A 16,616-nucleotide genomic window follows, 5' to 3' on the forward strand; every position below is an offset into this window, starting at 1 on the left:
AAAAACATCGACCTCCTTCATCTCTCTCAAACCTGGACTATAAAGAGTGCACAGTAAATGTTCAGTGGAGGCAGAACATCCACCCACAAATGAGCTTCTCTCGTTTTTGTTTTAATCAGCATGGCCTGCCCCTTTAATCAACAGTGGACTGCATCATGCCTCCATTTTAGCAGCCCAGTAATGAAGCTGCCGATTGGAATAAAATGGAGGAAAGTTCAGCTTCCTCTGCCGAGCTGCACAGCTGACCACGGGAGACACATTTTCCACTGCTGACCGTTCATGACTCTGCCCTCAAAAATTGTGTGTGTGTGTTTCCTCTGAATTCCTGCATGTCCACGTGTAATGAAATCATTGCTGACATGAACCGACTGAGTGTTTCTGTTTCACAGTGAGAGCAGCAGTCACAGGTTCGGCCACTGCTCTGTTTTCCCCCCAAAGGACCAACATCAGCATAACGTCAGAAGCTGCAGGGAGCTTCCTCTCTCTCTCTCACACACACACACACACACAGTACAACACTAAAGGCATCCACACACACACACACTCCTCTCTCTCTCTCTCCCTCCATCCTACATCAGCAGTGCTTACACATCCTCTGGTGGGTGTGTCAGCATGCACGGCCCTGATTGGCCGACACCGCACAAACAGAGACACTGTATTGGCTGAGTTGTGAGTGCAGTGTGTGTGCTAGTGTGTGTTTGTGTATCAGAGTGTGCACTCATTACTGTTGAACCCACCACCTCTCACTGTCTTTACTCTGTGTGTGTGTGTGTGTGTGTGTGTGTGTGTGTGTGTGCGGTTACCCAGGAGACAGGTATCTGAGTGAGGGGGCGTTGAAAAGCACAGTGAGCACAAACAGTTTGAAAGGCTTGTTATTTTTAGGCCGTGCTCTGCTCAACAACTCTCAAATGGAAAAACAATTGAAAGGTTGTTTTTTTTTTTGGTGCTTATTTCCAAGTTGAATTCTTCTTTCTTTCTTTCTTTCTTTCTTTGCTTTTTCCTCCAGGAGCCCGACATCTTCTGAAGGACCCAAACTCATCCGTCTCTCAGACGAAGAGCTTCCTCGTCATGAAACTTCCCGTGTGATACATCACCGTAGGGAAAGCACTGGTGTTGCTGATAATGTCCATGATGATCCCAGTAAGTAAACAGGAAAGTGTGTCTCTGTCTGTTAAAAGGAGAAGTCTGTGCTCCAGGGAGCTGGTGGACGAGTTGGCTCAAGGTACGGAAGGTTTGTCACAAGGTTTAGAGGAGACACACAGACAGGATGTTAGTTAGTTCAGCCCTTGGCCCCTGTGGGAGCATAGGCCACCGGTGATATTCCTCCATTGGGCCTTCTTTCGTAGGTCGTGCCAGTTGTTGCTTGACCTCATCTGTTGCTTTAACCTCCATGTTTGAAAGAAGAAACGTGAAAATAATATAAACCTTTTAGCCTTAACAGTCAACACTGGAGTTTAGTTCTAAGGCTAATGCTTCTTTAGCACTTTTAATAGTGAAAGGACAAGAAAACATCCAGTCACTGAGGAAGATGTATGTATGTGTGGAAGGATGTGTCTGTTTGGATGAATATACATGCATTTGTCTCTTTCTCTGTGTTCTTGTATGTGTTACCTCCTTAGAACCTTTTCTGGCATAAAACCTTGTCGTTGTCGGGACCAGCAGTCTTCGTAGAAACCAAAACCTGGTCCTGAACCTCATTTCTGAGGAGATGGCTGAAGTTTAGAGCTAAGATTTAGGCATTAACTGTTAGTGTTAAGGTGAGGGACAACACTTTGTTTGCAGGCTGCTCCTCAAAACGTTAAATACCACATTTTAAGGTGAAAACACGTTTTAAAATTGGGTCAGGATTAGGATTAAGTCGGTAGTAGTTATGGTTAAGGTGAGAGTAAATCTCCACAAAATGAATTAAAGTCAATGCAATGTCCTCTGAAGTCATGGAAACCAGTGTGTGTGTGTGTGTGTGTGTGTGCGCACCGTTTCTTGTTCTTTAACCTCTTGTGATCCATTTGAATGAGAACTGACAACTGAGCCTTAATAGTTCAGAGAATAATCCCACGTCTATATGTGTGTGTGTGTGTGTGTGAGAAAGAGAGAGAGAAAGTGTAAAATGTGTGTTTGTGTATGTGTGCGTGCGAGTGAGTGTGTGTCGTGTGTGTGTGATGTACTGCATATCAATTAGGTATCTATTATTCATGTTGACAACATAATGAATGAAACATCACAGTCTTTGTATTTCAGGCATGTTTACTTGTCTCCCTCTCTTTCACACACACACACACACACACACACACATGCAGCTGCTGTTGTGGGCAGTTAGAGTAGAGCGCCAGCGTGAATGAAATGCAGTTGTGTTGTAAGTGTGAGGACGAGGCGATGGCTGCTGCTGAATACCTGACAGAATGACACTTTCTGTTCATAGAGACAAGTGTCTGTGATTTACACGGACGTGTGCAGCTGCTAAAACTCACATGACACATGAACACAACATGAGTCTATGACAGTTTTCTGCTTTGCGTTCACATTTTATTTGGGAGCAGAAGGTATTTTTGCCCTGGGGTTTGTCTGTCAGGGTACATAGAGTCAGCCATAATCTTTGTGATTAGAGTTTGATGAGTCCATAGGACTGCAAACAAGTCTTAATTTGCAAAGGGGAAAAGATGATTTAATATGTATTTGAAGTTATTTCTCCACATGATATCTACACTTTACATACGAGTAACTATAAGATGTTTTTGTGGCAAAAGGTCATCATAAATGATATTTGTGGCAACAGAAAATGGATGATGTGGAGAGGATCAAGGCTGCCACCTGTAGGAGAGGCTGACACTCGACAATATGACAAGTTTTCTCTCTTATTTCATTTTTAGACCCTGAGCCACAGAGAGGGAGTGTTTTTTATTGTCTTCTATCATCCTACTCATGAGATAAATATGTGCATTATGTCACTTCTTTCTCTTCTTCCATCCCATCCATCACTTCTCCTTCTCTCCCTCTCTCATCCCTTCATGTTTGAGCCATTTTGCTTCACCTCTTTAACCTTGGCCACACTCTCTGTTCTCTTTCTTTTGTTTGGTCTGTCAGATTTTCTAACCCCTCTTTCTTTTCTTTTGCTCCTCCGCTGTTTGTCACGCATCTCCACACACCTCTCACACGTCTCTTTAACTCCAAATACAACCTGCGTTTGACTTTCTCGCTCTCTCTTCCTCTCTTTGTTCTTTTACTTTTGCGCCTCAGGTCGGTCCGGTGTTATTTACAGTGTGTGACACTCTTGTCTCAGCAGAACAGAAACAAACCTCAGGAAGAGAAACAGCACGAAGATCACTCGGACGGACATGCAGCAGATGGTGGATATAATGTGTATACAATATAAATAGATGTATATCAAAGTGATGCTGCAGTCAGACACACATTAAAGATGGAATAATCACTGCATCCCATGGAGGATCTTCACTGTGTCTGTTTTTTTTTTGTCTTTTCTTTTAATGGACCTGTCAAATAAAAGTGAATATGAGATGCACAGTGAAGCTGGACGCTAATTAGGTCAGTGTGATTTATTCATTTACATCAAATACAGACAAATATATGGTTCATATGAGTGTGTTTATCTTTTAATACTGAGAACAAAAGAACAGAAAACATGGATGTATGTGGTTTATGAATGAATTTTTACACAAATCTCCAAGTAACATAGAGAGAAAACCCTGTTAACGTTGCTCTTTTGTTTACAGTCTTTCGTTCACTGAGGTTATGAACTTGTATTTCACTCTGAGAAGTTGATGTCATCGATTGCTTACAAGCCCTCTGTCTGCACACAGGTGGCGTTGAAAGAAACCGTGTGACTACACCGTCTGATGTGTTATCAGGACAACAGTGTTACTACACTGTGTGTACACAGCCTGTGCTGTAGGACGTCGTCCTGTGCATCACCTTTTACAACGGTGAGTAAGTAAGTGTGACGATAGACTGGTTGACATGAAAACGAGTCGGATTAAAAAAGAGGAAGACTCAAAGTCAAAAGTGAAGTAGAGTTCAAGTGCAACAGCTTCATCTTCTGAAAGAAGAAACAATACTTAAATATATTTTTTTTTTGTCTAATTTACATTCACAAATGTCGTTTTTTAATTAATAGAATCTAAATAAATGTAAATTGAGATGTCAGACAAATAAAACAATCTGAATACATATGTAAATATGTCTCCACAGAGAGTCTCTTTTGCTTGTTTACTCACTTATAACTGAGTTCATCCAAACCACATGAAGAGTGACAATCCAAATCAACAGAGTCCCATGATGTTTTTATTTTTGTTTTATGGCCCAACATGATCTGCCTACGACACAACAGGGAAGAGGAGCACAGCATTAGTCCAAGTTAGACACGTCTCACAGTGTTATACCAGACGTCTGCTACCATTCCACTGCTCGTTCTATCATATTCTGTATACTCCGTCTGCCTCCTCCTCCTCCTCCTCTTCCTCCTCACTACAGTATGTGGAGCAGAATGAATAATGATCAGTTGCACTGTCACATGCTGAAGGCTTCCTTTCCCTGTGGCTACATCCAAAATGTTCATTTAGACAGCCTAAATATAAGTATTATCCATAACCACAATTTAAATAGTGCCTCAGAAATGAAGTTCTGCCTCAATAGGTTCAGGTTTTGGTCTCCATGAGGACTACTGGTCCTGACAAGGTCAGTGTTTATGCCAGAAAAGCTCTTAAAGAGGTAACAGTGAGCGAGATCAGGATCAATGTAAAAAAAGGACAGTTTCCCTTTATAAGAAGTTTTAATTCCCTCTGACACAGATATTATTGGGTAAGTAAAGACTCCGCCCCTCTAGAATACAAAACCCACACCATGGTATTTGTTTGTGTGTCTCTCTGTCCTTCTATGCACAGAAGCGCTCTCTGCTGGAGAGAAGCGGTGGCTACAGGTTCCTCACCTGCACTGGCTCTATTTTATTTTATTTCATTTATTTCATACACATAAATTAATACAAAGAAAAATAATTTAAATGGTATGAGTCGAAAGCTATGGGCTTATATGAAACCACAGCGAGAGGAATTTTCATTAGACCAGTTTAAAATAATAGACACTAAAAAAATCATTAAGACATTTTAAAATGTTTTGTTTAACAAAGCACAATCAAATAGTTGTGGAATATTGGAAGTGATCAATATTCAAGAGAATTTGAATATTTTAGACACCAGAACATTTATTATTTTCCTTTTTTGTACAGTTAATAGTACAATAGTATCTATTAAAACAAGGGTTTTTTTTAGACCAATAGTGACACAAATGAATAAAATGAAATGGGTTGAATAATTTGGTACCTAGGAAATCTCAAATGGCACAGATGGTGCCAAACTGTGCCAAACTGTGCCAAACTAGAGAACGCCTGGGCATCTCTTTACTAAAACCTCTGTAATTTTACTCTGCTTCACTTCAGCAGCATCAACTCATGTCCACATGTTGTTACATGACTTCCTTGAGTTTTTAAGCTCCTACTGCATATTTTTAAAGGTGATATTTACTTTAAAATGCAACATTTATTTTAGGCGAGGGGGAAAAAAAAAATCCTTTATATCCTTTATTATTAAGTGTTATCTTTATTTTGATACCAAGATAATTCTTGTAATTACAGAGATATACTCCAAAAAGAGGGTCAGGTTAACTGCATGTTTTGATTCCATAAGATCACTTTGCATTATTTGATAGAATTCTGATATTAAGATGTTTTATGTTGGTTGATGCCTCCAGGGAAAATCTGCAGTTTTGTTTTTTTGTCATTCCATATTTGTCATGTCTGTGTTTTCTTGGATGTTGACACTCTAGAAACTTTGACCAGATCAAACCTGATGTTTGATGTGTCACACAAACTCAAATACCTCCCTGTAATTACATTATCAAGCATTTATCATGATGTCTGGATTTCCTTAAAAGAGAAAAATCATTTTTGTAAGACTTGAGGTTTTTGTGGTGCAGACCTGTTCTGCTCACAGCTGTATCAACAGGAAAATAAAAACATAAAACATCAACACAACCAGACTAAATGTGGTCGCTTCCTGTTTTGACGCAGAGCAGCTCGGATCTAAACCACAGAATGTGAAAACAGTCTTATCCTCCTTCCATGTAAATATGTCACAGCAGAAATAGCAACGGCATACATGAAGGAGGCGGCAGACAGAGATACAAACTCTTTATTTTGTGCTGCTGATGATTCAACGTCGGGCACAGACAGACTCTTCTGAGAAACTCCATTATCTTAACCTGAAAATCATGAAGCTTATGTACAACCAAATGAAATAAAGACACACATATTTGCAAAGTCACACGTCTTTCAAAGCATAATACTAGTTCAATTTTGGATAATTAACCTATAAAAATGTATATTATTTTTTTAGACAGAAATACTGTGAGTGTTAAAAAGGTTGCAAACCTGGTTCAACTCATTTTAACTAAACTTCTCGACCAGGTGGAGTCAGAAGAACCAGGACAATGATATGAAATCCTTTCATTATATTTGGATTTTCTTGAAAAGCTTATGCGACACCCAAACACCATGCAATAATCATAGCAGCAATAAGGCCAAAGTCACCTCACTGCAGCCCCCAACTGAAGCTCGGAAACGATTCTTTCATCACAAATATATTTTGGAAAATATGTTATCTTACATTATCTACTGTTTATGCGCCGCCATTCTTTTATACCATACTGATTTTTCACAGTGTGCAGTCTAAAATAGAATGGAATGAAGAAGTTGTGAGACATAAACAAAGCGTCGACTGTTGCAGATATGAAAACAGAAACAGGCGAGACGTGACAAATATCAGACCTTCGCGGGGACGAGATAAAAATGCAAAATAAATCGTATATTTCCTCTTTCACACAGGTCAGCGTGTTCGTGTGCAACAGCACAGTCATCTCAGCTGTGGAGTGAACGTCGTTCCTCGGTGGTGAAATAACCTCCAAACTCCAGAGGTGCTTTCCATCTTCTGTCTTAGGGAAAAACACAAACATCCCCTAATGAGCATCATCATCTTTCAGCTGTGTCGCGGTGCCCTTCACGCCCCCTGCAGTCGACTGTCTTTGGCTTACTGTTTTGCTCTTCACATCACATTTTTGGTGAAGACTGTTCTGCTGTTAATCTCTTCATATGCCACTGTAGAATAAAGGTCCAGTATGTAACATTTAGGAGGGAGAAACTGAATATTCTATCCATAAGTATGTTTGCGTAAGTATAATTACTCAAAAATAAGAATACTTTTATATTTGCCGAGTGGAAAGAGAACTTGTCTTGTGACTGAAGGGTTGCCGGTGGTTTAAGTCCCCACCAGGTCAAGGGCTGGGGTACTTCTGAGCGAGATACCCAATCCCCATTGCTCGTTATTAATTGAACACTCTGAATTGACCCCAGCCACAGGCGAGCCACATGTAGTGCTGGTCAAGCCTGGATAAACGGGAAGGTTGCATCAGGAAGGGCATCTCTGCCAAATCCAATGTGCGGATCATCCGCTGTGGCAACCGCTAGAGAGGGAGAAGGGAAAACAACACACACACACAGTAAAGCCTCCTAAATGTCCCACACTGGATCTTTAAAGTGTCAGGTAACGCCAAAAATATGTCCTGAGATTAGATATTATTGGACAAAACAAATCCCCATTTGTTCTAACAAAGTGTCATTTTTCAGTTTAGGAGAGTTAAAACTAATTGTAGTGATAACAAATCCCAAAGCTGATTTTAAGAAAGTTACACTTGTAATTTGAATTCTAGCCTCGTTTGAGTTGAATTTCCTCGAACTTTCCCCAACAGAATAATGAGAGGAACAGAAAAAGAGGTAATGTCCTTTAAGAAGACGTCTGACCAAAAATAACTGAAAACACCTTCAAACTGGGCAGCTCCCAGAGAGCAGAGGAGCCCCAGGCACCGTCAGCAGCATGAGCAGCATCAGCACCATCAGCAGCATCAGCACAGCAGGACATACATACAGTAATGAGGTTAGCTCCCAAACGGCACCCAGCCATTCTTCAAACAGCGCTGCCGTCACCTTCATAATGTAGTGCACTAGTGGCTTTTTACACTGAGAGGCCTGTTATTTCTTTTTCACAAAGACTGAGCTGCAGAATTCAACAAAATCCAACAGGAAGCGTGGATGAACTGAGAAGCTGCTTCTGCCGCTGCACTGAAAAAAGTTAAACTCACACGCAAACAAAAGAAGGCGATGCTTTACGACGTCACTTCTGCTACAAAAGTTAGGAATCTAATACTTTCCAGGAGCTCACACACGGGTAAAACACAGACGAAGCTCCACTCCACTGCACTCCAGTGCATTTTATTCTGTAAAACTACAAACTACACATTCACTCTTTTTACTCCGCTACAAACACTGATCACAATCAAGCACACGTGTGTGTGTGTTTTTTGTTTTGTTTTGTTTGTTTTGGCACTAATTCATTATTATATGAATTATATGGAAAAGCAGAGACAATTCAGAGGGACACAAACCATTTTATGACAATAAACGCTATACCATAATTAGAGCATAAATGAAGTGATGGGAACAGATGGAAACCCTCTCTTTTAGTCGAACAAGAAAATGCAGCTGCTGGTGACAATTTTCAAAGTTGGAGAAGGTGAACCTATATATATATATATATATATATATATATATATATATAAAAGCTTCTGCCAGTTCTTCACACATGCTGGATGCTGTCAATCACAATTTATCACAGGCTGTAAAACCATCACTCACTGTAGCACTTAGTCTCTGGTCAACATTACTCACGCGCAGGCTTTCACGTGGGTACAAATTAATTTACTAATCCATCCTTGGTCTGCTGCCAACTCATTTAAGCCCTCACATGTCATTCCCTGCTCTGCCTCTGGATATATTCTCCTGTGTTTTTCTTCTATAACTATTAACTTATAGTGAATAGTCATATAATTAATGAAATATTCTACCTTTTCCAGGTAAATCTTTACATTACAGTACAGAAACAACATGATACTATGGCAATAATTCTGTAATGAGGGGGTTATATTACGGTAATACCATCGTATTTTTAATGCAATTTCCAGCTTTGTAACAAAGTTAATAGTATGCTAATAATATTGCAGTAATACCACGTTATTTCTAAAATAATATCCAGGGAATAACAATTGGTGTAGATGACCGTCAGTGTATGCAGCCACACCAGACATCGGCACCCCCTGAGCGGCGACAGTTGAGGTCAAACGGAACTGTCACAGAAATACACGAGCAATTGCCTACTACTACTTTAGAAATGAGAAGGTATTACTATCATATTACTTAGTGTAATATGATAATAATATGTAATATGTCATTTTCTGTTACGGTAAAATGGGCATTTTGTTTGAAGTGAGTGTTTGAATGTCAACAGCCAGCGACTCAAATCCATCCCAAACCCAAGTGAATCCACATATTCCATCATCCATGGAACATGTTGACAACATTACACAAATCAAATCATATAAACAGAAATTCATTTTCAGAGATTGGGAGATTATCATGAGAAAACTGCAGAACTAATTGGCCAAGAAATGGACCACGTGTCTCTCTTTTTGAACAGCAGGAGATAAGAGGAAACGTGAAATCTAACACACGTGACTCAAGCTTTCGTTCCCTGCTGTGAGAGTTCACTCGTGTCAGCTGATGTGTTTGGCACATGTATGCAGACAATAATCATGCTGCAATAAATACAATAAAATGGCTGACAGGTGCACAGCTTGTGTTCCTCACCTTCATGTAAAACGTTTGTAACAGGAAGAGGTGAAGGTGACCACATCAACAGCTTTTAGTCCAGAAATCTGCTACATTTCACTGACACACATCACTTCCCCTCCGATGTCTCTCGTCTCAATCCTTTGACAATCAGAGAATCCGTCAAACTGTGCTGTGCCGTCTTCCTCGATCTGACTTGATGAGTGTAAATGGCCACAGGTGTGTGTACATGTACAGTGTGTGTGTGTGTGTGTTCAGATCCACGTCTCCTGTGTTTTGTGTGTGTGTGTGTGTGTGCAGACATTCAGTAGCTTGTACCGTTGGCAGGTGTATGTACACTGAGCGCGGGGAAGTGTGTCCCTGCTCGTGGGGCGGTGAAGCTGTAAGCTGCGTACGCCACAGCGGAGCCAACCATCAGTCCTGTCATATACGAGACAGTCATGGTGTTTCCTGTGGAGAGACACAGAGAGAGGAAGCAGAAAAGTGACATCAGGTGGGAATGTGACACTTTTAAAATTCATCTATTGTAAGATGTGTTCTTTTTTCAAGCCAGGATTATTGTTGTATTTATTATGATGGTCTGGTTTGATATTTACAAAATGTGACAAAAATTACAAAAGTTTAGAATGTCGTCCAAAAAGTCACCAAAAAGTCATAGTTTAGTTTGTCGTCCAAAATTTGACAAAATGTCCTAGTTTATTATGTCGTCCAAAATTTGACAAACAAGTCATAGTTTAGTGTGTCGTCCAAATTGAGACAAAAACGTTATAGGTTAGTATGTCGTCCAAAATGTGTCAAAAAAGTCATAGTATAGTATGTCGTCCAAAATCGGTCAAAAACATCATAGTATAGCATGTCGTCCGAAATCCGTCAAAAAAGTAAAAAAAAAAACCTATGACTTTTTTGTCACATTTTGGACGACATATTAACCTATGACTTTTTTTGTCACATTTTGGACGTCCAAAATCGGTCAAAAAAGTCATAGTATAGCATGTCGTCCACAATCGGTCAAAAAAGTCATAGTATAGCATGTCGTCCAAAATCGGTCAAAAAAGTCATTGTATAGCATGTCGTCCAAAATCGGTCAAAAACGTCATAGTATAGCATGTCGTCCAAAATCGCTCAAAAAAGTCATAGGTTAGTATGTCAACCAAAATACTAAATTATGACTTTTTTGTCACATTTTGGACGACATACTAACCTATGACTTTTTTGTCTCATTTAGGACGACATACTAAAGTATGACTTTTTTGTCTCATTTTGGACAACATACTAAAGTATGACTTTTTTGTCTCATTTTGGACGACATACTAAAGTATGACTTTTTTGTCTCATTTGGACGACATACTAAAGTATGACATTTTTGTCACATTTTGGACGACATACTAAAGTATGACATTTTTGTCACATTTTGGACGACATACTAAAGTATGACTTTTTTGTCTCATTTGGACGACATATTAAAGTATGACTTTTTTGTCACATTATAATGACATACTAACCTATGACTTTTTTGTCAAATTTTGGACGACAAAAAATATGTCTTTTTTGTCACATTTTGGACAACATACTAAAGTATGACATTTTTGTCACATTTTAGACGACATACTAAAGTATGACTTTTTTGTCACATTTTGGACGACATACTAAAGTATGACATTTTTGTCACATTTTGGACGACATACTAAAAGTATGACTTTTTTGTCACATTTTGGACGACATACTAACCTATGACTTTTTTGTCAAATTTTGGACGACAAAAAATATGTCTTTTTTGTCACATTTTGGACAACATACTAAAGTATGACATTTTTGTCACATTTTAGACGACATACTAAAGTATGACTTTTTTGTCACATTTTGGACGACATACTAAAGTATGACATTTTTGTCACATTTTGGACGACATACTAAAAGTATGACTTTTTTGTCACATTTTGGACGACATACTAACCTATGACTTTTTTGTCACATTTTGGACGACATACTAACCTATGACTTTTTTGTCACATTTTGGACGACATGCAAAACTATGACTTTTTTGACCGATTTTGGACGATATACTTACCTATGACTTTTTTGTCACATTTTGGACACATACTAACCTATGACTTTTTTGTCACATTTTGGACGACATACTAAAGTATATCTTTTTTGTCACATTTTGGACGACATACTAAATATGACTTTTTTGTCACATTTTGGACGACATACTAACCTATGACTTTTTTGTCACATTTTGAATGACATACTAACCTATGACTTTTTTGTCACATTTTGGACGACATACTATACTATGACTTTTTTGAGCAATTTTGGACGACATGCTATACTATGACGTTTTTGACAGATTTTGGACGACATGCTATACTATGACTTTTTTAAACCGATTTTAGACGACATACTTTACTATGACCTTTTTGACCGATTTTGGACGACATGCTAACCTATGACTTTTTTTGTCACATTTTGGACAACATACTAAAGTATGACATTTTTGTCACATTTTGGACGACATACTAAAGTATGACTTTTTTGTTACATTTTGGACGACATACTATAACCTATGACTTTTTTGTCACATTTTGGACGACATACTAACCTATGACTTTTTTGTCACATTTTGGACGACATACTAACCTATGACTTTTTTGTCACATTTTGGACAACATACTATACTATGACTTTTTTGACCGATTTTGGACGACATACTTTACTATGACGTTTTTGACCGATTTTGGACGACATACTAAGCTATGACTTTTTTGTCACATTTCGACGACATGCTATACTATGACTTTTTTGATTGATTTTGGACGACATACTAAAGTATGACTTTTTTGTCACATTTTAGACGACATACTAAAGTATGACTTTTTTGTCCCATTTTGGACGACACACTAAAGTATGACATATTTGTCACATTTTGGACGACATACTAACCTATTACTTTTTTGTCACATTTTGGACGACATACTAACCTATGACTTTTTTGTCACATTTTGGACGACATACTAACCTATGACTTTTTTGTCACATTTTGGACGACATACTAACCTATGACTTTTTTGTCACATTTTGGACGACATGCTAACCTATGACTTTTTTGTCACATTTTGGACGACATGCTAACCTATGACTTTTTTGTCACATTTTGGACGACATACTAACCTATGACTTTTTTGTCACATTTTGGACGACATACTAACCTATGACTTTTTTGTCACATTTTGGACGACATGCTAACCTATGACTTTTTTGTCACATTTTGGACGACATACTAACCTATGACTTTTTTGTCACATTTTGGACGACATGCTAACCTATGACTTTTTTGTCACATTTTGGATGACATACTAACCTATGACTTTTTTGTCACATTTTGGACAACATACTAACCTATGACTTTTTTGTCACATTTTGGACGACATATTAACCTATGACTTTTTTGTCACATTTTGGACGACATACTAAAGTATGACATTTTGTTACATTTTGGACGACATACTAAAGTATGACTTTTTTGTCACAATTTAGACGACATACTAAAGTATGACTTTTTTGTCACATTTTGGACGACATACTAACCTATGACTTTTTTGTCACATTTTGGATGACATGCTAACCTTTGACTTTTTTGTCACATTTTGGACGACATGCTAACCTATGACTTTTTTGTCACATTTTGGACGACATACTAACCTATGACTTTTTTGTCACATTTTGGACGACATGCTATACTATGACTTTTTTGACCGATTTTGGACGACATACTAAAGTATGACATTTTTGTCACATTTTGGACGACATACTAACCTATGACTTTTTTGTCACATTTTGGACAACATACTAACCTATGACTTTTTTGTCACATTTTGGACGACATGCTAACCTATGACTTTTTTGTCAAATTTTGGACGACATATTAACCTATGACTTTTTTGTCACATTTTGGACGACATGCTAACCTATGACTTTTTTGTCACATTTCGACGACATGCTATACTATGACTTTTTTGACCGATTTTGGACGACATACTAAAGTATGACATTTTGTTATATTTTGGACGACATACTAACCTATGACTTTTTTGTCACATTTTGGACAACATGCTATACTATGACTTTTTGACCGATTTTGGACGACATACTAAAGTATGACATTTTTGTCACATTTTGGACGACATACTAAAGTATGACTTTTTTGTCACATTTTGGACAACATACTAAAGTATGACTTTTTTGTCACATTTTGGATGACATACTAACCTATGACTTTTTTGTCACATTTTGGACAACATACTAACCTATGACTTTTTTGTCACATTTTGGACAACATACTTACCTATGACTTTTTTTGTCACATTTTGGACTACATACCAAAGTATGACTTTTTTGTCACATTTTGGACGACATACTAACCTATGACTTTTTTGTCACATTTTGGACGACATACTAACCTATGACTTTTTTGTCACATTTTGGAAGACATACTAAAGTATGACATTTTGTTAGATTTTGGACGACATACTAAAGTATGACATTTTGTCACATTTTGGACGACATACTAAAGTATGACTTTTTTGTCACATTTTGGACGACATACTAAAGTATGACTTTTTTGTCACATTTTGGATGACATACTAACCTATGACTTTGTGTCACATTTTGGACAACATACTAACCTATGACTTTTTTGTCACATTTTGGATTACATACTAAAGTATGACTTTTTTTGTCACATTTTGGACGACATACTAACCTATGACTTTTTTGTCACATTTCGACGACATGCTATACTATGACTTTTTTGTCACATTTTGGACGACATGCTAACCTATGACTTTTTTGTCACATTTTGGACGACATGCTAACCTATGACTTTTTTGTCACATTTTGGACGACATGCTAACCTATGACTTTTTTGTCACATTTTAGACGACATGCTATACTATGACTTTTTTGACCGATTTTGGACGACATACTAAAGTATGACATTTTTGTCACATTTTGGACGACATACTAAAGTATGACATTTTTGTCACATTTTGGACGACATACTAAAGTATGACTTTTTTGTCTCATTTGGACGACATATTAAAGTATGACTTTTTTGTCACATTTGGACGACATACTAAAGTATGACTTTTTTGTCTCATTTTGGACAACATACTAAAGTATGACTTTTTTGTCTCATTTTGGACGACATACTAAAGTATGACTTTTTTGTCTCATTTGGACGACATACTAAAGTATGACATTTTTGTCACATTTTGGACGACATACTAAAGTATGACATTTTTGTCACATTTTGGACGACATACTAAAGTATGACTTTTTTGTCTCATTTGGACGACATATTAAAGTATGACTTTTTTGTCACATTATAATGACATACTAACCTATGACTTTTTTGTCAAATTTTGGACGACAAAAAATATGTCTTTTTTGTCACATTTTGGACAACATACTAAAGTATGACATTTTTGTCACATTTTAGACGACATACTAAAGTATGACTTTTTTGTCACATTTTGGACGACATACTAAAGTATGACATTTTTGTCACATTTTGGACGACATACTAAAAGTATGACTTTTTTGTCACATTTTGGACGACATACTAACCTATGACTTTTTTGTCAAATTTTGGACGACAAAAAATATGTCTTTTTTGTCACATTTTGGACAACATACTAAAGTATGACATTTTTGTCACATTTTAGACGACATACTAAAGTATGACTTTTTTGTCACATTTTGGACGACATACTAAAGTATGACATTTTTGTCACATTTTGGACGACATACTAAAAGTATGACTTTTTTGTCACATTTTGGACGACATACTAACCTATGACTTTTTTGTCACATTTTGGACGACATACTAACCTATGACTTTTTTGTCACATTTTGGACGACATGCAAAACTATGACTTTTTTGACCGATTTTGGACGATATACTTACCTATGACTTTTTTGTCACATTTTGGACACATACTAACCTATGACTTTTTTGTCACATTTTGGACGACATACTAAAGTATATCTTTTTTGTCACATTTTGGACGACATACTAAATATGACTTTTTTGTCACATTTTGGACGACATACTAACCTATGACTTTTTTGTCACATTTTGAATGACATACTAACCTATGACTTTTTTGTCACATTTTGGACGACATACTATACTATGACTTTTTTGAGCAATTTTGGACGACATGCTATACTATGACGTTTTTGACAGATTTTGGACGACATGCTATACTATGACTTTTTTAAACCGATTTTAGACGACATACTTTACTATGACCTTTTTGACCGATTTTGGACGACATGCTAACCTATGACTTTTTTTGTCACATTTTGGACAACATACTAAAGTATGACATTTTTGTCACATTTTGGACGACATACTAAAGTATGACTTTTTTGTTACATTTTGGACGACATACTATAACCTATGACTTTTTTGTCACATTTTGGACGACATACTAACCTATGACTTTTTTGTCACATTTTGGACGACATACTAACCTATGACTTTTTTGTCACATTTTGGACAACATACTATACTATGACTTTTTTGACCGATTTTGGACGACATACTTTACTATGACGTTTTTGACCGATTTTGGACGACATACTAAGCTATGACTTTTTTGTCACATTTCGACGACATGCTATACTATGACTTTTTTGATTGATTTTGGACGACATACTAAAGTATGACTTTTTTGTCACATTTTAGACGACATACTAAAGTATGACTTTTTTGTCCCATTTTGGACGACACACTAAAGTATGACATATTTGTCACATTTTGGACGACATACTAACCTATTACTTTTTTGTCACATTTTGGACGACA

General features: G+C 37.3%; 1 protein-coding gene across 2 annotated transcripts in view; it reads right to left on the reverse strand.

Annotated features, from left to right (window-relative positions):
* Positions 1 to 6,181: 6,181 nt before the first annotated feature.
* The window catches only part of slc29a4a (solute carrier family 29 member 4a), a 57,041-nt gene continuing 46,606 nt past the window's right edge, over positions 6,182 to 16,616 (reverse strand). For both annotated transcript variants that reach the window (XM_058653084.1, XM_058653083.1), the window contains exon 12: positions 6,182 to 10,192. In XM_058653084.1, coding sequence (XP_058509067.1) covers positions 10,047 to 10,192 — 146 coding nt within the window. In that variant the 3' untranslated portion in view covers positions 6,182 to 10,046. The remainder of the gene's footprint in view (positions 10,193 to 16,616) is intronic.

Source organism: Solea solea, chromosome 16 (assembly GCF_958295425.1).
Source record: "Solea solea chromosome 16, fSolSol10.1, whole genome shotgun sequence".
In the NCBI taxonomy this organism is placed as follows: Eukaryota; Metazoa; Chordata; class Actinopteri; order Pleuronectiformes; family Soleidae; genus Solea; species Solea solea.